The sequence below is a fragment of the Neoarius graeffei genome, chromosome 20, assembly GCF_027579695.1.
Source record: "Neoarius graeffei isolate fNeoGra1 chromosome 20, fNeoGra1.pri, whole genome shotgun sequence".
Taxonomy (NCBI): Eukaryota; Metazoa; Chordata; class Actinopteri; order Siluriformes; family Ariidae; genus Neoarius; species Neoarius graeffei.
This window is the reverse complement of record NC_083588.1, coordinates 44,496,699-44,521,566: the sequence shown is the minus strand read 5'-3', so window position 1 is coordinate 44,521,566 and position 24,868 is coordinate 44,496,699. Positions and strand designations below refer to the sequence as shown.

The following is a 24,868-nucleotide window of genomic DNA, read 5'->3' as shown; positions in this document are numbered from 1 at the left end:
CGCGTTTGCAGTCGTATGGTCATAAATCACTAGGACACACATACCGCCATTCACAAACTGATAGCCTATTTCAAACCATCTTACCTTAGCCTCTGACGAGCGACGTTCGAGCAGGCACCATGTTTTTTTCACATTCGGTCAGTCTGCAATCAAAGAGGGAAAAGCCGAAAGCTCGTCCTCGTTTTAATATTTTCAACCAGTAAGCGAGAGTCATACGGGCGGGTATGGCGAGCACTGCTGGCCCGCGCCACAGTGCGGGCGCTCCTGGTTTGATCCCCTCGACTGGCTTAAGGGGGAAGACGGTTTAAGCATGAAAGGTCTGAGGTATGCGAGGAGAACGGCAAATGGACAGGCAGCGCTGCTCCTGGCCGCCCTGTCGACTGGTACGCCCTGCTCGCTGATAACAATGGCCTCAGATTTCGCTTCCTTTACCCTCTCTCCCCTCACTCACCGTGCAAAACCGAACATCATGATCCGAACGGGGCTCTCGACTCCCCGCCGCCACATTTCCCCGCTGATTTTCGGGTGCTGGCATTTGTGCGTGTTATTTTCGCCCTTTACTCCCCATTTGGTGGGTTATTGTATTGTCATCACAGGCCTCTCCGGCTGTTTGGAAATAACGGGGGTGGCTTTGAATGTGCCAGGCGCGAGTGTTAATCCCCATCAAACAGCGTCACCAGTGAAAAATTATGCTAATTGCAGGCGAGTAGGACAGGAGGACCTACAAGCGGAAATCCACCTCTTTTCATCCCACTTCTCACTAGTTGAGATAGCCGGCTATGATCATGTGTAGTTAGTTAATATAAAAAAAAAGGACATGAGGGACAAAAGTCATTTGTTTTCCTTACTTAATCCATCGGTGCATAATAAATGACAAGACCGAGCTTTTGCAGTGTTGGTCTCCTGTTAGATTTGGACAGAACCCGAATTCTGACTGTTTTGTACCATATATTTTTCAACACAACCAACTTGTACAACTTATGCGCAAAATATGAAAACAGGTTGGGAGGGGGTAGGAGAACAAGAGAACAGACAGCAGGCGGACTTGTACGCAAGGGAGGAGTGTGAAAACAAAGCATCCAAATAGATGCTAGATGATTTGTTTTTTACGTATTTAACTGCACCCGACGAGTCCTGATCACACAATTGTAACTCGGCTAAGGAGCACATGATAATATGCACCAGTACTGCTTGACTCATTTTTATATACCCTAAGTGGACTTGGAAGATTCTTTTAGTAAATCAACAAGGGGAATATGCAAGGCAAAAATGGCGAAAAGTCAGAGAGGAAAATGGAAGCATAATGTTTTAAAATCTCTCTCTCTCTCTCTCTCTCTCTCTCTCTCTCTCTCTCTCTCTCTCTCTCTCCGTATTTTTATTATTCTGGACACCCCCATGGCTAAGATTTATGACTTCTACCACTCGCCGACAGCTGTAAACAGTCAATTGTTAAAAGGTGATTTGCAAATAGGTACTTGAATAGAGAACATCAGCAACGATGTGGGAGGAAGGCAGGAGGCAAAAATGTAGGTGTCTGCAACTCTTTTCGTTAACGGCATTGTTCCCAACTTTGCAACTACCACTAAATGTGTGACAGGGATCCACTCAAAAGATCAATAATTAACCAAGACCTGGGCTGAAGAAAGGAAAGAAAAAAATATTTCTAACAACACTATTTTTAAATTAAAAAAAGTTTTTAAAAAATTCTAGGGTAATATGTCGTTACATAGTGTGGTTTGTGCGAATTATTCCAGGCCAGATGTTTTCCCAGTTACTGGAAGGTCTGTTTAAGTGGTTTTGTTTGAAATTTGAGGGTTGGGTTTTTTTTTTTGTTTTATATATATATATATATATATATATATATATATATATATATATATATATATATAATGGAATACAAAAACACAACTGAATTAATCTCTTCATGTCTAAACAGGTCTAAAATGCATATTCAAAAACTAACGAAAAGATTAAGATATCTGTAGCATGTTTTTAGATGCAGTGTTTGTTATGTAACCTGGAATGATGTCATTTGGTTATAAACTATTGATATTTAAAGAACGAAACTTTTAATGAATTCCATATATATATATATATATATATATATATATATATATATATATATATATATATATATATATATATATATATATATATATATATATATATGTATGTGTGTGTGTGTGTGTGTGTGTGTGTGTGTGTGTGTGTGTGCATGCCTGCATAATATGGCATAATCGGGGGGGGGGGGGGGGGGGGGGTAACCTTGAGTGAAATAAAATCCTGTTTTATGGTATTGTAAATTTCCATGTCATTGGAGCCTCAGCAAATGGAAAAATAATTACTGAGCTGTGGTTGATATTGTTGTCTTTGTGTGTTTATTTACACGTAAGAAAACAGGACAAGAATGTTATTACAACGTGGAGTGACTGATTGTGCCAAGTCTTGATTATCCACCTTTTGCTACGCGACTATTTGGCTTTTGAATCCTCAAATTTACTCAGTTTATAGGGATATAACCCTCGTCTACATTTTAGTTATAGGCGTTCATGCTATTTATTTCAAAGCTTTTTCTTAGTATTAGTGGAATGCTATAAGCAATTATATATATACACCAAAGTTACACACCAGAAAAGTAAATGTCTTTAGCCATATGGCCATTGCAGCAGCAGCACTAAGGACAAGCACACAACGGATTTACATTGATTAATCGTTCTATACAGATCATAAAGATTGAGGAGATGTAGTCGCAACTTCATTATGAGTGCCTCCATTTAATATCGTAGAAAGCTTAGTGTATATTGTAAAGGTTGCGTGCGCTATTTAAATGCTAGTCCTCTTTTGGTCTTCGTGCAATTAAAATAAAACAGATTTAAGACAAAAATGTACATAAGTAAAAGCAGGCATAATTCTTGTTTATTTCCTGGTCAGCATTATTTCAAATCAGTTCATATTGGTTACAAAATTCAAATCAATAATTCCCATAATAGACTATCAATGCAATGACTCGGGCATAAGCGGGAATGTGTTTCGTCAAGCATGTAATCGGAAAGAAATGAATTACGGTCACATGTTACAGTTTAAAAAAAACTGGATCACTTACCGAGATAACGTCTGTCACGTCTAGATTTTATGCAAGGATACAGCCTCCAGATAACTCGAAGGAACTAAAGATTTAAAAAAGGGAAAAAAGAAAAAAGGGAAAAAAACACAAAAGATGCCATCAAAACGGTCGCCAAAAAATATTTTCAAACCGTACATACATAGTCCTTTGAAGCAATTTAAGAGCTGCCGTTACTGTACCGTTAACTTCAAATTATGTGTGGATATATTTCAAGGCCATCGCGGACAAATATAAACATTGCATCAACAAGGAACCATATTTTGTCATTTATAACTGCGTTCTTATTTTGTATAGGCTGTCATAATTTCTTTTCAGAGTCTGTCCTTAATCATCAAAACAAAACTTAAGAAATAGAAATAGCAATTATGAAAGAAACAGATATTAATTTAATGGCATTTACTTCTAAATTACATATGTGTATATGCATATCTTCTTTAAAATAACGCTAAACAAAATATGCTCTGAATATTAGGCTAACGAACAACCAGTCTAACATGTCAAATTGTTCTGTTAGTCACAAAGACAACAACCACAACAGCAACAGCAACAGCAGCAGCAGCAGTAGCAGCAGCAATAATAATAATAATAATAATAATAATAATAATAATAATAATAATAATAATAATAATAATAATTTGTAGCAGTAGTGCAAGAAACAAACAAACAAAAAAAAACATCAAGCGTTTTTCGACGACCATAAAACATGAGCCCCACCATTCTGGTCAAAAATCCTCCCTTAAACCAGTTTCTAATCCAAACGAGAGCCTTAGAGAATCGAAAATTGATATACATTAGGCGAGGGCCTAAGTAGAAATGGAATGAAATGGCCTTGCTTGTCTGCATAGTAGCGCTTATTAAAAGTGGAATAAAAACGTTGGACGCTCCCGTTCGCCGGCTCCTGACAGCTACCCCAAACACATAAATCAAAACGAGGATTCCCCCGACCTCCCCGACTCTGCGGCCTATAGCGCTATAAAGTTATTTATTGCATCCCCGCACTCACGCACGCCGTTGGCTCGCGTCCATCCCCGGCGCCCTTTCAAACACTAAACGGGCAGTTTTGGGTGGTTTTTGTCCCCGCTAACACGCCAACAACTCGCAGTCTTGCTGGACTAACCTAAAGTTACCTAGAAAGTGAAGGGTGATCCTTCCCCCGCAAGCACGAACGCTGCTGCGCTCAGAACAAAGGGAGGAGGCAGCTTCCAGCCAGAAGAGCTGATGAGCCAATTTTTAGTGGGGGAATTGGCCAGGAAAGAAGCAAGACATCAACGATATTTTACTCGAAACAGAACCAGACTCAAATCTACAGAATGAAAGCCTCCAGAAGGTTTCGATTATTGCGAAGGGTATCGAAAAAACGGACGGTAACAACTGCGGGGCTCGCCTTTGATTCATTTCTGCAGCCTTTGCAACAAAGGACTCCTGCATAATTTATCAAAATGCATATTAAGTGGATGCCCTGGCTTTTGGGAGCTGAGGTCTCTTCACCAGACACAGATTTTCAATAAAACCAATGCTTTGTTGAAACCCCATATTACAGACATAATACACTCTCAGAGCAGCTCACGTAGTAAACATTTAAATGTCCAACTTTATTGGCAATCTCTCTCTCTCTCTCTCTCTCTCTCTCTCTCTCTCTCTCTCTCTCTCTCTCTCTCTCATATGACTTTAGCTTACCCAGACTTGCCTACAACACACTTAAACATAGCAAAACTGGAAAAAAAAAATACAGCAAAGCTGAAAAAAATATATAAGCTATGTACTCTAGAGTCCATTTGTCTAATTCGTTTAACCAAATGTGACAACTTTGGTTTAAGCTGAAAAAATGGTCGCTATATATCTTCTTTTCTTTTGCATTCTGACGGATGACATGGAGCTTTCAACACTCCAAACTTGCAAACGTCCAATCTTAAACGTTAATGGAGGTTTCGGCAAGTGCTCGGAGAGTGAGTGAGCAGTGGGCTTGGTTTCTGACACCCACGTATATCCTCATATAGTATACATGCCCGAATTATAATTAACTCCCATTCGAGCACTGACCTTCCCAAAATGCTCGACTCGATCCCCACGGAACTTCAAGAAACGTAAGCTATAAACATGAGTATTCGTTAGATATGCTATGGGTTTTTTATAATTATAATTTAACTTATATAACATATTTCTTCATAGAGAAGTTTCACTTCCTCGTATTACATTAACTTAATTTTGATATTATATACTACATATTATAAATACCCTGTATGTAGGCCTATGGTACATATTCATGTTTGGAATATAATTAGTATAGAGATGGCCTATGATAACCTCGTTTACAAGTGCTTTACTTAGTTTGCGATACCACTAAAATCCATGGCTTTTTTGTGGAAGAAGTTAATTTTTAAAGACCAACAAGGCTCATGATGGCTAATATTTAACTTGGTCTCAATAGAAAAGCACAAAGAGGACGATTGGAGGAATCTGGGTCAACGGAGTCTCATGGCCTCTGGGCTCAAAAAGTGCCAGGTCCACGAAATATGACAAACGACTCAGGAGGCCAAGACTTCTTCATGTGCTAGTTGTCGTATTGACACCTAGCTTTTCTCCAATACCACCTTAAATTATTGAGAGTAAAATAAGGCAATGAAAGGCACTGAAATTAATTTGCCCATGTTAAATAAACTCAACTATATATTTGAATAAACATGCAAGTGGCAGCTGTTGAATGAACATCAAGATTTTGTGCCACTGCAAACAAAAACTGCTTCCCGTAAGCAGTCAGAATTGTGGGGGAAAAAGTATCTACTACTTCTTTGCTACACCAAGTATAAATTTGTGGCATTACGAAACATGACAGATATTGCACTAACCTAACATTCTCTCTGTTTCTGGTCCTCTGTCAGTGATTTATGGTAAAATCAATTAAATCATAGGGACATACAGTTTTGCGGTTTTACTGTACACGTTATTTACAAAGCATAAACCGTTAGATCACAATATAATTTTCCTGTCTCGCCAACTCTGATTAGCAGAACATTGCGTGGAGTTTGGGGTGTAAAGATAACCTAAAATATCTAGCATGTTTCCCCCAGAATAACGTTATTAAAAGTGAAAATGATGAGGAAGTCAATCAAAATTAAGTTGAATGTGTATAGGAGGCATACGACTTGATGTACTTATTCCATAAACCTGATTAGTACTGAACTAAATAAATAATTCCACAGTTAAAGTAAGTTGAAGTAGGCTTTCCACTCTGACTGGATTAAAACACCATAATGTTTTAGATACCCAAAGAAATGTTCTGCACGTTAAAGACTAAAAATGGTACAAATTGCTAATAAACTCTTTGTATCAAATTCCTTGTATTCAGCTATATGAAGGAGCAACATGTGTCCAGGAATTCGAGAGGGGTACTGTCATGTCCTCAGAAAGAACGCTACGACATTATGGACAACTGTGAAAGCATGAAATACACAACCTTACAATCCTACTGATGAGCACTTGATGTCAAGACAACTCAAAGACATATCATTTTATTTCCTTATAAAACCCACGTTCACATATAAGGTGTGGGAAAATTAAAAGGAGACCTTAGGTTTCACTATAATCATCCACCTAGAGGCCATACTTGAATTATTAGACACTGCTTCGTTAAGTCAGGCTGCTGGAAGTTTCAGGGACGCCAGTTGTTTCACATATAGCAATGTAGAATCCTAATTTCAAAAAAGAGAACAAATAGTGATCATAAGGTGTGCATTTTTGGATTCCTGTACCATAAATAAGGGCTGGAGCATGAATCTAAACTGGGAGCTGCTTGAGTAAGCAGTCCTTTCTTCGGGTCATAAATCACTAAAGCATGCCTCTTCTTCGAAACTTTTATAAGGTGGTGTAAAGCCTAGGGAAACTTAATTGAAAGGCTAGATACAAGTAAGGGCAAATAAGACGTTTAGAGTACGGAACGGCAACCTTAAGCCCTGTTCAGTTACCTATTTGAAGGCATCTATCGTCAGTTGTTTGAAAACAAAAGGTTTTCTAGCCTGGGCACACCCAGGGATGGCTCCAGCCTGAGACACACAACGGATAATTAATGACTTGTCGGCAGAGGAGCTCAGGACACTAGGAAGAATCCAGGCATGTGGTGTCAGTTGGAGCTTGCAGACCTTACCTGACTTCCAGCATTCCTTCAGTCTCTTCAACGAAAATGGCCCTGGTTTTGGAATATTTGTTCAAGACGCCCATGGAACAGACGAACAAGTCACGGAATGTATTTTTCCGCAACAGTTTCTGAGGGTTTAGGACGACGAGAACGAAAACTTAGACTTCTTGGTGTACTAAAGGTCTTACGATCAAATATTTTAAAACAAGTAATTAAAAAAAGAAATGTATATAAATTCGACAATTTGTATAGGGGGAAATCGCGCGTGTTTGGCCAGAGACGTTACTAGAACGCGCAAGCTACTTAGACGTCCTTAAATGAATGGTCTTTAGTGCACCGTTTTTCCACAATCTGCAGAATTTCGGACTCCACTTCTCGGCGTGTGGCTCGTCAGAGTCAGCAGTAACCAGCAGGCGAAAGCTTCCACCTCTACCGTCTAGATGCCTTTCTGCTTCTCGCTGCCTGCGCGAAGCAGCGTGGATTGACACGGTGAACTAGTGAACCAGTGGACTGACAGAACACATAGGGTGGAGAAGACATCCTCTGCCCAATAGGGAACTGCACGGCTCCTGGGCCAACACACGGGACATATGGTCATTGCAACCTGGGGGCTTCAACAAGGCGAGCACAAGTCTCATTGCTGGTCGATTTTCCGAAGACAACCGACATTCTGATAGAAGCTGAGTTCTAACTGCATGTTAAGAAATAGGACAATTGTCTTTTGAGATATGCTAATACTTGGCAAACACTGGTTTGTTTACTGCGTTTTGTAAGTTTTTAAATTTAGCATTTTTACAAATTGTATCAAATGACATGTAAAATATTCAGAAGGTAAGCAAATGCACTTGGCCTTGTTCCTTGAATGCTTTGTGTACTGGGTTGTACAATACCCAGAGAGAATAGAAAAAAACACCCATGTGAAATATCTCTCTCTCTCTCTCTCTCTCTCTCTCTCTCTCTCTCACACACACACACACACACACACACACACACACACACACACACACACACACACACACACACACACACACACGAATAATTGAATGTGAGAAAGGAAACAAAGAAGAAAGCTCACCTATCTCCTTAAAAGTGTGAGGACAGTAAACGTGCCTATCCTATTCTATGGAGACGCAAATAAAAAGTATTAATTCCTCCGAACATTCCAGGTAATGTTTTCTTAGCTCTCTGACCCCAAGCTAGAACTTTGTGAAAACCCTCCGCACTGGCTCTGGATATCTTTCGCTCATTTCTTTCATTTCTTCACTTCATGTCATTCCTCATGCGTTTTTAATTGCTCCTCTGCTCAGACCTTTATGAATTGGCGCGAGATTTGATATTGATTTATTTTCAAACGAGGTCAGGGAAACACCTGAAAATGCTCAAATGAGTCAAAACTCAGAAAGTTTGATAGTATTAGATTTACCACAAAGTTAATAAAAAAATCTCTTCTTTCCAAACAAAAAATATTAGAAAATAAAACGATGATTGGCTATTACCACTATGCTAAGTAAATACCTGCTTTAAAAGCACATATAAGCCAAAAGCGTCTCTATTTCACTAAATGTGCTCGTTTTTATTGCATAGTAGATTTTTTTTTTTTTTTGCACGTTGTTTGAACATTTTCCCATAGACTAATTTCAGAGAAATACATGGACAAAGATGTCTCGAGGAAAAATACACAAAATAACTATATATATATATATATATATATATATATATATATATATATATATATATTCGGGTACATATTTGTTGTCACATTTTTTTGACACTTAACTGGCTATACATAGGACTAGGTTTAGCCAAAATAATTTTATATCACAACGTATTATTCCATTGCAATTAATAACAACCAAACAGCTGTTCTTGTTTTGATAAATTGTAACCTAAATGTTTTCTTACTCTTCTTGTTTGAGGTCTCGAGAATCTTATCCCCAGTATGGCAACTTTGTAAATATGCATATGCACTTATAATCACAGAGTAGCCAAATGCTTTCGTTTGGTTTAGGTTTTCACAGTAATAATTCCTGAAGCTTTGTTTACTTGTTTTTTGTGGGGGTTTTTTAACCTTGGGGGGGGGGGGACCTGTTTGTCCGTGATCAAAGCAAAACCATAGAATATCATCAACAACAATACCAATAATAATAATAATAATAATAATAATAATAATAATAATAATAATCTATCATAGCTTTATAGTAATATATATGTTATTTAGATATAGGATATTTGCATAAATATAGCTGCTCCATACTCAACGTTATTTTGAATCCTGAACTCAACTACTCGTTTGTTACAAAGGACATCAGAGACAAGATGTGCTTGTTGAGCTCCTGAAAGAAAGATGTCCGAAGGGCCCCATAAGCATCCTCCAAAATGAGATTGGAAATTATTTTTGACATTCGGCCCGGCAACAAGAAATGCTACCGGAATTAAAAATATGAAAGTGTTCACCCAATGCAACTGCACTCATTAATATTTGATAACAGCCACATACTCTTCTAATTTTGCTATAAAAGGTATCTACGACCAGGATGAAGTGGAGAAACAAACAGACAAGCACAGGTAACAATAATAGCAATTAAGTATTGCTACATTGCTTCTATTATTATTATTATTATTATTATTATTATTATTATTATTACCAATGTGTTCGAATGGACACCTAATCACTGTGTATTAACAACAAAGCTCCGGATCCACCCTGATTAGGATGAGGTGATTATGACACATGAATAGATGAATTATTGTTAATTTTGCTGGTAGACTGTTACCAACAGTATATATTTATGATACTCGTATGTGCAAAGTGTTGTATAAACGTGTGAAGTTTGCATTACATTATATTATATATTTATCATTGATAAAATATGAATAAAATTTTTTTTAATAAAATGACTCGTTTTGTTTGAAGACCTGCACCTCAGTACAAATATTACACGTGCACCGCACAAATATTACACTCTCAACGAAAAGGGACACGTCATAAACGATGTTATGGGTAGTATAAACAAACCCCCTCATCTGTGTATGCTAGCTACAGACCTACTCTATTTTTTTCAGCACGATAACCACTGTAGAAGATACTATTCTTTCATCTTGTGCTTACTCACACAATGGTGACTAAAGCACGTCCCAGTGTCATATTTTTATGCTTCAATGGATATGATGAAGAGGAAGCATTTACTGAAAAGATTACAGGTTACACATATGTATGTAATTCGGAATTATTAGCTAGTTTGTGGGTGACCTTATCCTATTCTGTGGCCTGGGTTTTTGGGTGTTTTTTTCCCACTCAAACCGTTACAGGTCACCTGTACTAAGTCTGTATCCAAGTTAAGTTTTAATGTTCTGGCGAAAGCCGACTGAAGCCCAAGTGTAAGACCTCTGGCTATAAATTTGCAGGCGGTCGCGAGGGCTTTTATGAGATTTACATACCTACGAGGTGGTTCCCGCACTGCCAAATTTAAACACATCTTCCCTTAATTGGTACGCATATGCAATAACTCAAGACCTAGAGCTACATAACTTTCATATTAACCCTGATCCATTGCCGTATCTCGCCCGCCGTAATCACCTTAGCATGCATGATACGGGCAAAGCTAGAACTGCATAATACCGTTTGAAAACGAAAAACTAGTCAGCTAAACGTGAATCCTTGAATGTTGTTTTCACTTCCGCGTATCACCGCTCGCCCATCATATTCCAAGAGAGATGATTTATTGCGAAGACCGCCATAAACAACGTAACTCTCTCACAAATACACAATGGCAGCCCCGCTGCCGCTGACACACACCTCACTATAAATCAAGCAAAGTAGCTGGCTGAAAATATGGGAGAGGGAGAGGGAGAGAGAGAGGGAGAGAGGGAGAGAGAGAGAGTGGGACATGCAGATCTAGAGAAAGGGTTATGGTAACAGTAAGCCAAAGAACAAGAAGCCACAAATATATATATATATATATATATATATATATATATATATATATATATATATATATATATATATATATATATATATATATATATATATAAACTTTGATATGAACTGTGTACAGTGCGATGCAGTGACATCTTCTTGTCAGTAAAATTCGAACGATGGAATGGGCTTTTGAGACATGCAGGATGACAAGTAATGATCAGGATGAGTATTTCTGGATGATATTTACCACAACACCAAAAAAAAAAAAATCAAATAAATGCAGGGAGATGGGCAAGCCTGGAAGAATGGCGGCGGTGGTACTCGCGTGGTTCCCCGATTTATGGTATACTCACAAGCTCCAGACGGTGAGATGCTCCCCGTCCAAATTTGTTTTATTGCAGCCTCCGTGAGGGTCTCTACCTTCGTTTTTTTTCGCTCTGCTATAGGGCTTGTTTTTAAAAGGGCAGTTGAATTTCACGTCAGACACTAGGAGACCATGTCTGCGATATTCCTGAGGAATACATATCTATTCTGCAACCACTGCATTAATTATTTAATGAATCACGTGACCAGGAGGGGGGATGGGGTACCTCGGCTTTCACGCTTGCGGGACCACTATGACCCAACACTCCACAGCTATACTCTAAGTTGCTTTTGTTTCTGGCACAGAAAAATATCAATGTTATATACACATTTCTTATGTTTCAAAGATTAGACGGTAAGTAAATGTGATACAGCCTACTAAATATGAGAGAAAGACGGATGTAACGTGAAACCTGAAATTATATAATCGTCTTTCATCTTCGACTTGTGTGTTTATCACGATACATTTGTAGTCTTTTTATTTTTTTAGGTTTTTATCTCCTCTTGACAACTATGAAGATGTTATGTTAGATTTTCTCATGATTTGTCATACGAATGTGTGCATTTTTGTTTCTTTTAAACTTGTAAAATTCAATGTCCTCCCTTTTTGTTGCCAGAATAATATGTCTATAGAGAAACTATATTCTGCACAAAATGATAAAATATATACAATCTTAGATGTGTCTCCCAAGAAAATATTTATGATAACAAGCCCTCTGACGAATGATTGTTGGAATTACAACTGATATCACATTCCCAGTTCTCACTATTACGACCATGCTATAAAATTTAAGACAGCAATCCAGTGTTATGTGATAATTGATATGGAAACGACTTTAGAATACAAATCCATGTGTCGTTGGGTAAATTTGTGGTTTGCAAGGCCATATTTAATATTAAAATTTATTTTAAATACTCGTATGTTTAGCTATAACATTTATGCGAATTAAAGACAGGTAGCATGCCTCAAAGAGGCGCTCAGCTCGAGGAAACAATGGCACTTATTCTCCTTAGAGCTACACCGAAACAATAGACATGAGGCTTTAGTCGTTCGGAGACTCTTGAAGGTCAAACAATAGCAATAATTGCTGTGTGCATCGAAAAGTCTACCGTCAAACCACTTACACTTTTCCTTTCACTACAAGCAGTCAAAACAGCTCAGAGCATTGATAAAAGAAATGCAAAGTGCGGAACGTGCCGCGTGTACTCCTTTGAGGGAAAGTGAGCTATCTCACACTCAATTAGCTAATACAATTTGATAAGAAATGCAAATCCAACAAGAATGTGCCATGTGTAACTAAAACCGTGGTTCAGGAACATTTGTTAAAAATATGAGAGCTTAAGATATGCGAATGCCAGAATGTGTAACGTAAACACTACTGATTATTAATTATAGTCCACCAAAGGTGGAAATCCCGCCTCAAATAATCTAAAGGAGCAACTGAATGACTCAAAACGCTGGCACTGATATATATATATATATATATATATATATATATATATATATGATTTCGTGGATTTTGTAAGGAACTGTTTCTTTTTATATGCTGAGAAATTTTAAAAGGCAAGTGTATTCTTCTAATAGTGAAACGAATGAGATTTTATTGTCATACCTTCGTAGGACAGAGTAAATGAGGAAATAATTCAAATACAAATACATATTGAGTTAATTCACGTCCAACTGACTTGTCGATCTGATTAGACGTAGAAAATATAAAATGACCTGAATTTATGACTAGGTACAACGTGCCAAGAAGAAGCAGAAGCAGAAGAGGAAACTATTATTATTATTATTATTATTATTATTATTATTATTATTATTATTATTATACTAAGAATTTAAATGTCAAATAAAGCTGAACTGTTCATATGTAAACAGAAAATGTCTATAAAGGTTAGGTTTGTAGAGAGCAGATTGATTTACGGCGCACCGTAACCCTTCTTTTATTGTGTACCGTAAATCTGTCAACCCCATTAAAACGCCTTTCTGTGCGCAACACCGCGGGATATCAGCGAATGGCGAAAATCTTCATTTATTTAACATTTGTTTCAGCAAACGGTGAAAAATTGCGTCTTAAAGTCAGGTAAAATTTGTTTTAACGAACAGGTTCATTGTATAATTCAGACCACAACCAGTAGCATTGATAAATGCAATGAGCTGAGGTTAGGCTGCGAGGTTATTATTATTATTATTATTATTATTATTATTATTATTATTATTATTAAACACATTGTTAGTTTAAGTAATTTGCACTCAAATTAGGTTAGTAGACAAAACTCTCTTCTCATTTTATACCTAATTTTTATTATCTGTACATTCATATATCATTCATATATTTACGTGGCTATGTTTTCAAAAACTTTGGATTAAATGTAAAGGTTCCTCGAAATCCAGAATATTCCTCTTCAGTGAGCACACTCATTAGTCTTGGCTGTCTGTGGCCATAATGGTATCTCTATCACAGCAACCACTGAGTTAGTTAAATATTAATATCAAAAGACGAGCACCCAGTTGGGAAGATAGAAGGTTAAAGGAAAGTAATTGAGTATTGAGCTGTGACTCTCAAAATAAAAAAATATACATATTTTCTAAATAGACCTTGTAAGCTTTGTTTACAGAGGATAAATGTTACAGTCATATTGCTGCTATCTGAGATTACAAAAGCAGGTAAAAGGGTAATCATTTTGCTGGAACTGTTAACAATGGCGATTTGCCTTTCTTAATATGTGTCCACACACACACACACACACACACACACACACACACACACACACACACACACACACACACACACACAAAGAGAGAGAGAGAGAGAGAGAGAGAGAGACTGTCTGTACAGGACACAAAGCTGGCGCGCGCGGGCTATATATCTCTGTGACTACGCAGTGCTGACCTCCGCTCTGCGGCTTTTCAGAATAATAATTCAGCAATGCGCGAAGGCTATTTGTTTCGCAATTAGTGGCGTGAGTTAAAGCAGGCACCACACCACCACAACAGTGCTACAGGGCCAAGTGGCTCAACCTTCCAACAAATCTTGGAGGGCTTTACGGATGGGAGTATAGACCAATATCAGAAGAACCAGAGGGAGGGGTATGGATGATACAATATGAAGAGTTGTCACACGAAAAAGCCGTTATATTTTGGTGGTAAAGGGTCCTCTTGATTTCTCTTGCACATAAACTATTTCCGAAATATACGGCTTCACTAAGGACCTGGGGAGCTAGTTGGGAGATGTTGAGAAGAGCGTCCTGCAAAGCATGATATATGTGGTGAACGTGTAGTCTAAGGGGTTTGAAACCCGAAACAAGAAAGACACGTGGAAGAAAAGGTCTTGGCAAGGCCGCGACTCCTGTTGTTTTAAGGGCCCCGTTGGTTTACACGACTGTCTGAGGAAAGAGATAGCATATTGCCCTCAGGTTACAGTGCCCCGACCGCGCTGTTATGACAAACTCGCCCTGGGCCTTTGCTGGCCATGGAACACAGAGCGCAGTCCAGCCTGTGCCGGGTCAAGGGTTTCAAAGGGTCAGTCTGTGTCTTCGCAACAGACCTAATCGGTCAGAAAAACGTGTCCTCTGTTTGAACCCATCGCAGTCATTGTGCCCAAGAATTGATTTTTTTCCCCTCATTCCTTATCCCGATACGAATTCCTATATTTTTACAATTTGTTTCTGTTGACCACGCTTCATGCCACGCAGGTCCACAGGGGATGTAAATGCCGTGAGCCAGAACTGCCGACCTTTTTCAATATACGGTAGCGATTGATTCGCAGGGGTTAAATGGTGGTGAGTGTGTTATCAGATGCAGTGGTGCTCATCTAAGCACACAGCGACAAGCAAAAGCATTGAAGCAATTTGCTACATGCCGTTTGTTTTAGGCAAATTGTTTCTGCTTTCGAAACATTCTCTACCGTCCTTTTAATTCTTTTCTGGCCAATAGAGCATTAAACAATTCATTCTAGAAGCCGGCCGTTTTTGCACCTGTGTGCCACCCAAGCGCTTTGGTAGAACAGAACTGCAACGTAGTGCAAAAAGCAATATGACTTGCAAAAGAAATAAACAGCCATAAACCAGAGTTTATGCGAGCGATTGAATAACCAACACATTACCAACATCTTTTGAAACAAAGAAAACAAATCTGAAGCAAATCTGAAGCTCCAATATATACCAATCGTTGACCCCACATGCATATTTGAATTCTTTAATATTAACCCACACTCTACCTCCACCCTCACCACCCCCCCACCCCCCCCCTCCCCAATCTCCTCTGTCTCTTCTGTCTCGAAGCAAATCTCACCCTTTCACCCTTTCAGGGACAGTAACATAAAGACAATTCTTGGTCTCATTACAAAGGTGTCAGGACAAAAACATTTGGACCATCCTTCAGTGAAACATAAAAACACAACGTAACCACAAAGTCACAACGGATGCTTCCCACAAGTCACGTTTCCTATCAAAGCAGTCAGGAACGACACTACAACATTTGTGCTGATGCTATCCGACTGTGAGGACAGAGACATAAGGCAATAAAACTTGCAAACAAAATAAAGCCTTTTACCTTAATTGCTGTCATCTCTTGTCCGGTGAAGATATTCACTTGTGCAATCATTTCTTCAATAATCTTGTTCATGCGGCATTCTTTGCCAAAAAAAAAAGTTTTCTTGTGGCATGACTTGGTAAATTGGTGGTGGGGAAAGGAGGGGGTGTCTTCAAGTGTCCTCCAAGATCTTACTGCCCTCCTAGCAGAAGGTCTGTGCAGTTGTGCTGCTGAATAACAATAGAGAGAGGACTTGTTTAAAGAGAAGCTGTGATTAATGATTTTTTTGTATAATTCTCACATTTTTCTTCGGGCATCTGTCTACAAATAATGGCGATGAACTTTTGAAACCCTTAAAAGAAATCTGCTCACCCTATTCAGACCTCCATGGCCTAGGCCTTTTCTCTAAATTATGGCAGGCTCTCGCACGAGAATAGAATTCCAAGGTGACATTATATTAGATACCACACACGAATATATTCCGTTCTAAACAGGCTTTTCTGTGGGGAAATGTGCTGGAGGTGTATGCAGACTATTCATTCTGTAATTTTAACATCATATTCAGGCATAACATCTTTAATTTAAATCGTGATGTAGGCTTCATATATGTTTATCGCTTTAGCTATACGTGATGTTAGAGTTTAGGGTTTTTTTTTTCTATATTCGGTGTTATTTTTAGCCCGGGGGGGGGGGGGGGGGGGGGGGGGGGGGTTGATTAATTAATTAAATAAAAAAGTAATCCTAACAAACTTCAGTTTTTATAATGTAAATAACCTGCACATGGTACGTACATTAAATATATATTGTGCTTTTCATTGACTGCTTACATTTGAGCAGGCTGAAGTTTATGGGGTTAGTAATTTAAAGAGAACATTTCACAAATAAAGGGTGAAAATCAGACAAATGGCTGAAGCGGGATATGTGGCGAGAGGACACGCTGATGTCAACAAGCAAGTAATAGAAAATTTTCTGGATGGCACAAAATGCTAGCAGGCCAATTTAAGGCCACACTTTGTTCAACTCCGGCTTACGGAATGCTATTTTCTCCGGCTCTATATTTTCGATACCTACTGTAAGAAAAGAAAATGAAAATTAATACGAAGGCTGTGCAATCCTAAAGAAGCCATTTGTCTTCTTGATTATCTATTTGGTTGTCAGCGTTTGAGCTATGGCACTGGCCCGCTCCTTTGCAATAAAAACACAGCTTGCGCTGGCAAAACACCCAACACCTCTGTGCAAAAATTATACTCATTAAATCCTTTAAAAACCCTACGAACCTTCCTGCCTTATTTTCAAACGGAGCAACACATTTCAGTGATCCTGTTCTGCTTCGAGGAGCAGATGGGTGTGCAACATTAAATTAACGAGAAAACTGAAGGGACGTGTTTTGTGATTTAGAACTAGATTACAATGCCTAATGTATTAGGATTACTCGGAGACCGACAATATCAATTATACAGTGATATTTAGGACAGGACACTGCCAATGGTTTTACAAATATTGGCTGTAATTGACCCACATTGAATGAAAAATGTTTGTTATTTATCAGCTGATATTACGATTAATGGCAATCACCGCCTCCACGTAACACATCTGCTATCAAACTCCACAAGAGGACAGGACACGAGAAAAATACAGTGATTATTATTTTTTTATTTATTAAATTTCTATGGCTATTTACAAATAACAAAGGTGTACAGTGAAAGGCCTAAGCAGAAAAGAAGAGACATAGGAATGTGAAAAAGGAAAATACATCATCACCAGGAAGACCGTTCTTTGGAATGTAAAAAATAATCTTATAAACGATAAAACACATCAGAACACATCAAAAGGAAAGAAAGAAAGAAAGAAAGAAAGAAAGAAAGAAAGAAAGAAAGAAAGAAAGAAAGAAAGAAAGAAAGAAAGAAAGAAAGAAAGACATATGTGCATATGTTTATTTGACGTAGAATAAAAACAGAAACTTAAAGACGAGGTAATAGAAAAAACGAAAAATAGTGTAGCTCATTCATTCATGCAATATACGCATTTTCTCTACACAGCCCTGGCGACACGAATATTTAAATTACATTGCAACGTACAAATAAATGCTGATATTTTTGCAGAAAATTGCATTCTGACCAAATGACTTCAAACTTGTCACTTCATAAAACTAGACAACAAAAACATATACATATATATAAAAAACTATCAACTGAGGTAATTCAAATAGTATTTAGCAGTGCTCATTTTAAATAGTTTTGCATTGTATTGTTTTGGTTATCTATATGCCCAGTTTGATTCAACTGTTCTTACTTTCAACTGAATATGAATAATACCTAAATCAAATATTTTCGTACACACCGTCTGATTTCCCTGTTTTAAATTTGAAATGCGCTAAATAACTAGACACAAACGTGACCAGTAAGGCTCTCGTATATCCAAGGAAGGACATCTAGATCTCATACAATCTTAATCAACCCCACTGGCAAAACAAAGTATTAAATGTAAGAGTAACGTTAGAGAGAAAGAATAGCTTCATATTAAGAGAACAATGTTCGGCTACTTTTGTAGGCTACAAGCCAGCAAAGAAAGGGGGTTTTGAAAATGGCTCTTGACAAAACAAGGAGACTCATTTATTAGGCACAATTCTAGACGTCGAGGTAATGGGCAGGCCTACGGTTCATCCTTTGTGCCACAGAGTAAACATGACAAATGGGACTGAGTTTGGCATGATTAAAGATGAAGCAGGGATCCATCTTCACCAAATCTGAAAACTGTCTGCTGCCTTCTGTTGTTATGGAGGGGTCGAGGGAGCAGGAACCAAGAAGGGCACAGGATAGAACTGAACTGGAAGTGAGCACAAATGTGGAAGTGTTTGAGTTCGAGTCTTCACCCCATTTGTGTTTTAAAATATTTTTCCCTGTGCACCTTATCATTACCCAACCTCGTGTTATATCCATGTCGTTTACAAGCGATGAGAGGGTTGAGAATTGCTAGGGCCTCACTCCTAAAACTGAGGTCTTAAAATGTGTGTCTTTCTGATGAGCTCAAGCAAGCTATAGAGTCTGTGGAGGTCCGCTAGCACGGTTCTGATTACTGCACAAGGGGCCGCCGTTTAAACTCGAGTTGGCTGAGCTGCTGGAGCGGATCTTCGTGTTGGGCAGCTTATGGTCTTTCTTCCACTTCATACGCCGGTTTTGAAACCAGATCTTTATCTGTCGTTCGGAGAGGCAAAGGGTATGAGCAATTTCCACCCTTCGCCGGCGAGTTAGGTAGCGATTGTAGTGGAACTCTTTCTCCAGCTCAAGAACTTGCTGTCGTGTGTAAGCCGTGCGCGAGCGCTTGGGTTCTCCCCCCGAATAGTTCGGGCTCACTGCGGGAAAACAGAGCGACACGTTAACAAATGTCACACAATATGTTACTTAAGACACGCAACTAAATCACATTCATTATACGCAGAAGAAACTATTACCCGCGTAAAAAAGTATACCCTGTACACGTTACCAATCTGAATGCGTAATTCAGTGTGAGATTTATGTAATTCCCAAATATAAAAAGCCAAAAACAATGACAATTATTGCCTATGCTGTGAGGTCAAAGCTAATTAATGTTTGCACAGTCAAAAATTAAGAGAAGTCAACTTTATCCACAACCTATTAAATATCCTATTTTCCATGTGGAAAAGCGTATTAACATCCATGTCAGCAGTCTGTTTTAACAACAATACTGCATTAATGTCTTAACTCAGTTAGTATTGGATGGTAATTTTAAACAAGTACACTGAGGGCTCAATCGCCTTATTTCAGTACACTCTGTGATAGGTTTGAAAAACTTGGTAATTACTACAGAATAATAGTTTAGGCCTAAACAGGTTTGTTTTCTTTGCCATTAGTGTCTTTATAAATGTCAATATCTTATCTGTCATAAAGCTTTTCACGGATAATATAGAGGTGACAGAGCAAAATATGCGTTTTTACATTAAGCCACTTAAAATCAAATTACCAAAACATAAACTGTAACTTATGGGTTACTAGAGGACTCATAAAACCTTCCCGGGATGAAATTAGAACGAGCAGGTCGCACAGACTTTAAAGGTACTTTGAGAAGAAGTGCAATAAAAATTTATGGGGGGTGTAATTATATTGCCCTGCAAACAGCCGATCGTAAATCTCGACCAAAGGCTACTTCACAAGGGGACCAATAGATTTAACACTCGACATTAGGAGTTCTAGAGTGTGTGAAATGTTTGCGCGCGGAGACGAAGAAGTTAAGTTGCACTTACCGATATTTACGTGGACTTTTTTCATCCAGGGGTACACCACGGGATCCTTTCGAGAAGTAGCCGAAGGAGTGCTTTGGTTAATGGGGGTCTGACCGCAAGCAGGCGGAGGGCTTGGAGTTACCGAGTCGCAGTGGTGGCTTGGTTCTGGGAGAGGGGTCGAGAGTGTAGCTGAGTTTAGTACGTGACCCCGAGGAGACATCACCACAGCGGGCTGCCCTGGACCCTGACACGACGAGTAGGGTGGATCGGCGCAGCCCGACCGCTGATGGTAGATCGACTCATGCTGGAACGATGGCTCTTGCCTCTGGGCGCTATAGTAGTCCGGAGAGTGGCTGGGTAGGTAGTCGCTTTGGGAGTACTCCTCACACGGTGGAAACTTGGGGTCCACATAGTTGGAGTTGATCAAATAGGAACTCATGGCCATTAATTTCTTTGAATTGCACACAAAATATACTAAAATTTATATCTATCCCTTTACTCGTTTTCCTGTTTCCTAAAACCCTCCTACTTTCTGTCAAGTGAACAAAGTTAAGAGTCCACGTGACAGCAGTAGCCAATGGCGTGCATCCTTCCAATTCCCGGATTAGGAAACGAGGAAAAAAGCAGTTTAAATTGTGCTCAATATCAACGCACAGTTTGGGACAGTACGACCACGTTTCATACTTTAACGCGTTGGTTTCAGTTTAACAAAATGGCAGTTGAAACAAAACACTCATTAGCGAAAGCTGACATGCCGATAAAGCCAGCCTGGACTTTTACATAAGCAGAGACCTCCGAGACTAAGCGACTCCCCCTCTCTTTCGTCTTGAGTACCTCAGTTTAATGAGAACATGCATACTCCTCTCCAAAATGTGCTTCAGATGTTTTGAACTTGAATACTCCTTTATTTTTCTCCAGTACTCATGAAAAGCGAGACCAAGTGAAAGGGCAGACTGCTCCCTCTGACGAAGCTCTTAAATGCACTTGCTAATAATGGTGATAGAATGGAGGTGGCGTGATCTGTGTGTCAGAGATAAATCTGGGCTTGTTTAGGATCGATAGAAAATTCATCAACTAATTCAGGTTACAAAGCCTCCTAAATCAAAACTCAGGTCTTTTGCATTGAAGCACACTCTGCAGTCATTCCCCATACAAAGAGCGCGTTTATTCTGCATTTTGAGTTACACCCCAAGCATAATTGACCATTAACCGTTGCTATTGCTTATACTTTGCCGTTGCCTTGATTCTTACGCTTCTAGGAACATGTCAGAGTGATTATCACTGGTCTTCAACTCCACGAAACTGAAAAGTGCTTCAAATAAAACAAAAACTGAAATTTTCGTTGACGACATCCTTGTGCGGATAGACTTGTATTGTTTTAAATAAAAAAAGAAAAGAAAAAACCCTAAAGCTATACACTGATGTCTTCTTTTTCCGTCGATGTTGCATTGCGGTCTATATATCAACTACATACTCCCCTAGATACGAATTTGTGACTGTGTGTCTGTTCACACAAATCCGGATCTACAGGGTATATATAGATGACAGGTGTCCTCTTGACAGATATCGAATGGAGTTACTCACCTTGACTGCTCCTCCTCCATGTCAAGGTGTTACACCTGGAGTAATCTGCCTTTATTGTATCATTGATCGACTAAAGGAATAGGAATAACTAAGAATGGCCCTTTCTTTACACACAATGCTAATGCGACAGAAAAACAAAACAAGACTTTTAGGCTACTCGTTAATGGTACAGTTAATGAAGAACAACGCTACAAGTCTCTGAACATCTGGCAAAATAAATACAGGAGCAAACAAATCACTGTAAATTTCCAGCCTTTCATTAACTCCTGGAGTTGAATTAGCGCTGTATATTGTTCATTTGGATTAATTTGAACGTATATATGCACCATTTCAACCGATAGGCTTGTATTTTATACATGCATACGTACACACACACACACACACACACACACACACACACACACACACGTGTGTACACACGTATATATATATATATATATATATATATATATATATATATATATATATATATATATATATATATATATAAAATCCAATGCCCAAGTTGCAGCCATTGTGTGCTAAAAATATATATATTTTTTCAATCGGATGCCGCAGATTGGAACTAAAACACAATACACGGACCGGAAAAAGTGTAAATATGAAAGGCAATCAGAAAAATAAAACACCAATTCTTGTTTTAGGTCAGCCCTGTTTAGCTTACAGGCTGTGAACTGTGAACTTAAAGGGAAACAAAAACACCCGAGCAAAAAATTTATTTTACTGCTAAAATTTTGTCTTATTGTCTGTCTTAACTCAACTCTCTCTCTCTCTCTCTCTCTCTCTCTCTCTCTCTCTCTCTCTCATATATATATATATATATATATATATATATATATATATATATATATATATATATATATATATATATGTGTGTGTGTGTGTGTGTGTGTGTGTGTGTGTGTGTGTGTGTTCTGTTAATATTATAAAGTTCTGGAAACGCGTGCTAAAAGTATACAGTGCATCGTGGCATAAATGACAGAGTGTTATAATTTTGGTACTTAGACTATTAACAATAAAATACACCTGAAACCATAAATATGCCTATATATATAGACATCATTTTCAACTTAACCTTAACCTATTCTAATTTCGTTCTTAATTTAAATTGTGAAAGTTAAATTTATTGTTGGGTAAATTCCTTAAAATAAAGTCAAATGTTTAAAAATCGAAATATTCGTTCATTCATTAAAACTAAAATTTATTATCATGTATGTGCTTGCAACTGTGTATTTGTTATACAAAAAAATGCAGCTATCTCATACTTATTCTACAGCATCCGCATCTTTTGGCTATTACTGATTGGCAATTAAAAAAGAGCCTCTCTCTCTTGGTCATCTCTTTTTCCTCTAATCTGAATCTCATAATTTCATGCTCAGGTTAGTTTTATTGTATTTTTAAAATGGCAAGGCCAGCATTGGGGCTAATATTAGCTTTTGAGTAAGATTTTTTAACAAGATTTTCCTTTATTGTGCAGGCATTTTTTGTTGTACGAAAGCAATGTGTTAATTACAATAACAATAAGCTATATGGATAAATTTAGGATACCATTATGGGGGGAAAAAGGAGAAAGTTCGTCCTTTCTGTCTACTTCAACCCTTTCACCTCCCGAAGTCCCCGACCTCGCCTTCACCCCATCTCCATCTCCCTCTAAAAGGCTTTGGGACCTCGAGCCATCTGCCTCATTATAGGGTTAATGCGTACACCCACAGGCGTTCGAAACACAGAATCAGTGACTTCAGCCAAGGTATAAATATTCACCATATAAAACCCACACGCTCAGCTACCCGACTTTGTAGAACTGAAAATCAAACTCATAACTCCGTTATGAAAGGGGGGGGGGGGCATGCTCGGCACACTGCACTAAAACACGTGGTCCGCTCAGGCAAAACACCTGCAGAAGAGAGCGCGGCAATATGTAAATGAAGGGCCAATTTCTTTACTTACTTTTTTGCCTTCGCACGTCGTGTCTCGTTTCTCCGAGGTCGCTGTCCACAAAATGTCGCCTTCTCCATATGCTGGACGCAAACAGGACGGGACCCCGTCGCTATTCCGAAGCCTTTCTTTCTGTCACGACGGTACCGCGAGCCCCACCGCCACCCCCGCCCTCTTTTTTCTAACGCCACAGGTTTAGCCCGTGACCTCGCCGTGATACCTTTGTCCGTGCAACTCCCACTCGTTTCCGCGATTCGATCACGAAAATTGTAAACAACGCAAGACCTGACCCATAAAAAACAATAATAATAATAATAATAATAATAATAATAATAATAATAATAATAATAATACGCTAAAAGGCTCGCTCAGTCCGGTTCCCGTTGTCTCTTTAACCTTTCTTGGCGAGAAGAAGGGGGTTTCCTCTCACAATGTAGCCTGCTGCCTCTCAGAAGTGCTAAAAATAAAATGCATGTTAGACTTGCTCCGTCGTGAGCATTAGACTACAATATCATTGGACGCTTTAAGGCATTTTGTTGTGGACTCTCAGGTTTTCGTATTAATCTCGCACTTTGGCAGTCTTTGTTAAACAGCGAGGCGTGTCACAAGTCCCAGTACATTTTAATATTTGTTAGACGCGCTGACCTGCGGTTCACCCCTTCTCTGGGTCTCTCCCACTTGCAAGTTCTATAGTAATGCATGCACAGTTTGCGTGCTCATATTGAATTGTGCCCAGGTCAGTACTTTGAAGAAAAATGACTTGGGGTGAGTGGTGGTGGGGGGTGTCATTCTAAATGCCTTTTGAAATCTACAAATCAGTTCAACCACAGAGATTTTTTTTTTAATTTCTAAAAACCAAGTATCCTCGATCTTAACAAACAAAGCACAACTGTCAAACAAAGCATTCTAGTAGTGTCCATTTGAACACATATCCCACCATGTAACGCATTATGCTGTAATGAAATAAGATATTTTAATCATTGTGACAACTCAAAAGCAAACCATTTAGTAACAAGAAATGGGATTCTAAAATATCG

General features: G+C 38.6%; 2 protein-coding genes across 7 annotated transcripts in view; both read right to left on the bottom strand.

Moving 5' to 3' along the window:
- Positions 1 to 23,955, bottom strand: part of hoxb3a (homeobox B3a) — a 29,961-nt gene extending 6,006 nt beyond the window's left edge. Inside the window, exons 1-3 of one of the 6 annotated variants that reach the window (XM_060901770.1) lie at positions 23,844 to 23,955; positions 16,094 to 16,302; positions 3,104 to 3,167 (exon numbers count right to left, since the gene is read on the bottom strand). The gene's annotated coding sequence lies outside the window, so the exon portion shown is untranslated. The other 5 variants (XM_060901767.1, XM_060901771.1, XM_060901769.1 and 2 more) reach the window with 5 other exon arrangements.
- hoxb4a (homeobox B4a) lies at positions 18,001 to 20,862 on the bottom strand. Its single transcript, XM_060901773.1, has 2 exons — positions 20,334 to 20,862; positions 18,001 to 19,424 (listed from the first exon to the last, which is right to left on the bottom strand). Exons 1-2 carry the CDS (start codon positions 20,755 to 20,757, stop codon positions 19,108 to 19,110), a joined length of 741 nt encoding a protein of 246 aa, XP_060757756.1. The 5' UTR covers positions 20,758 to 20,862; the 3' UTR covers positions 18,001 to 19,107.
- Positions 23,956 to 24,868: the final 913 nt, after the last annotated feature.

Coding starts and splice junctions, on each gene's coding strand:
- hoxb4a (XM_060901773.1), bottom strand. CDS start 20,757: ATGGCCATGAGTTCCTATTTGATCAACTCCAACTATGTGGACCCCAAG. Junction 19,425..20,333: donor AAAAGTCCACGTAAATATCG/GTAAGTGCAACT, acceptor GTTTTCCCGCAG/TGAGCCCGAACTATTCGGGG.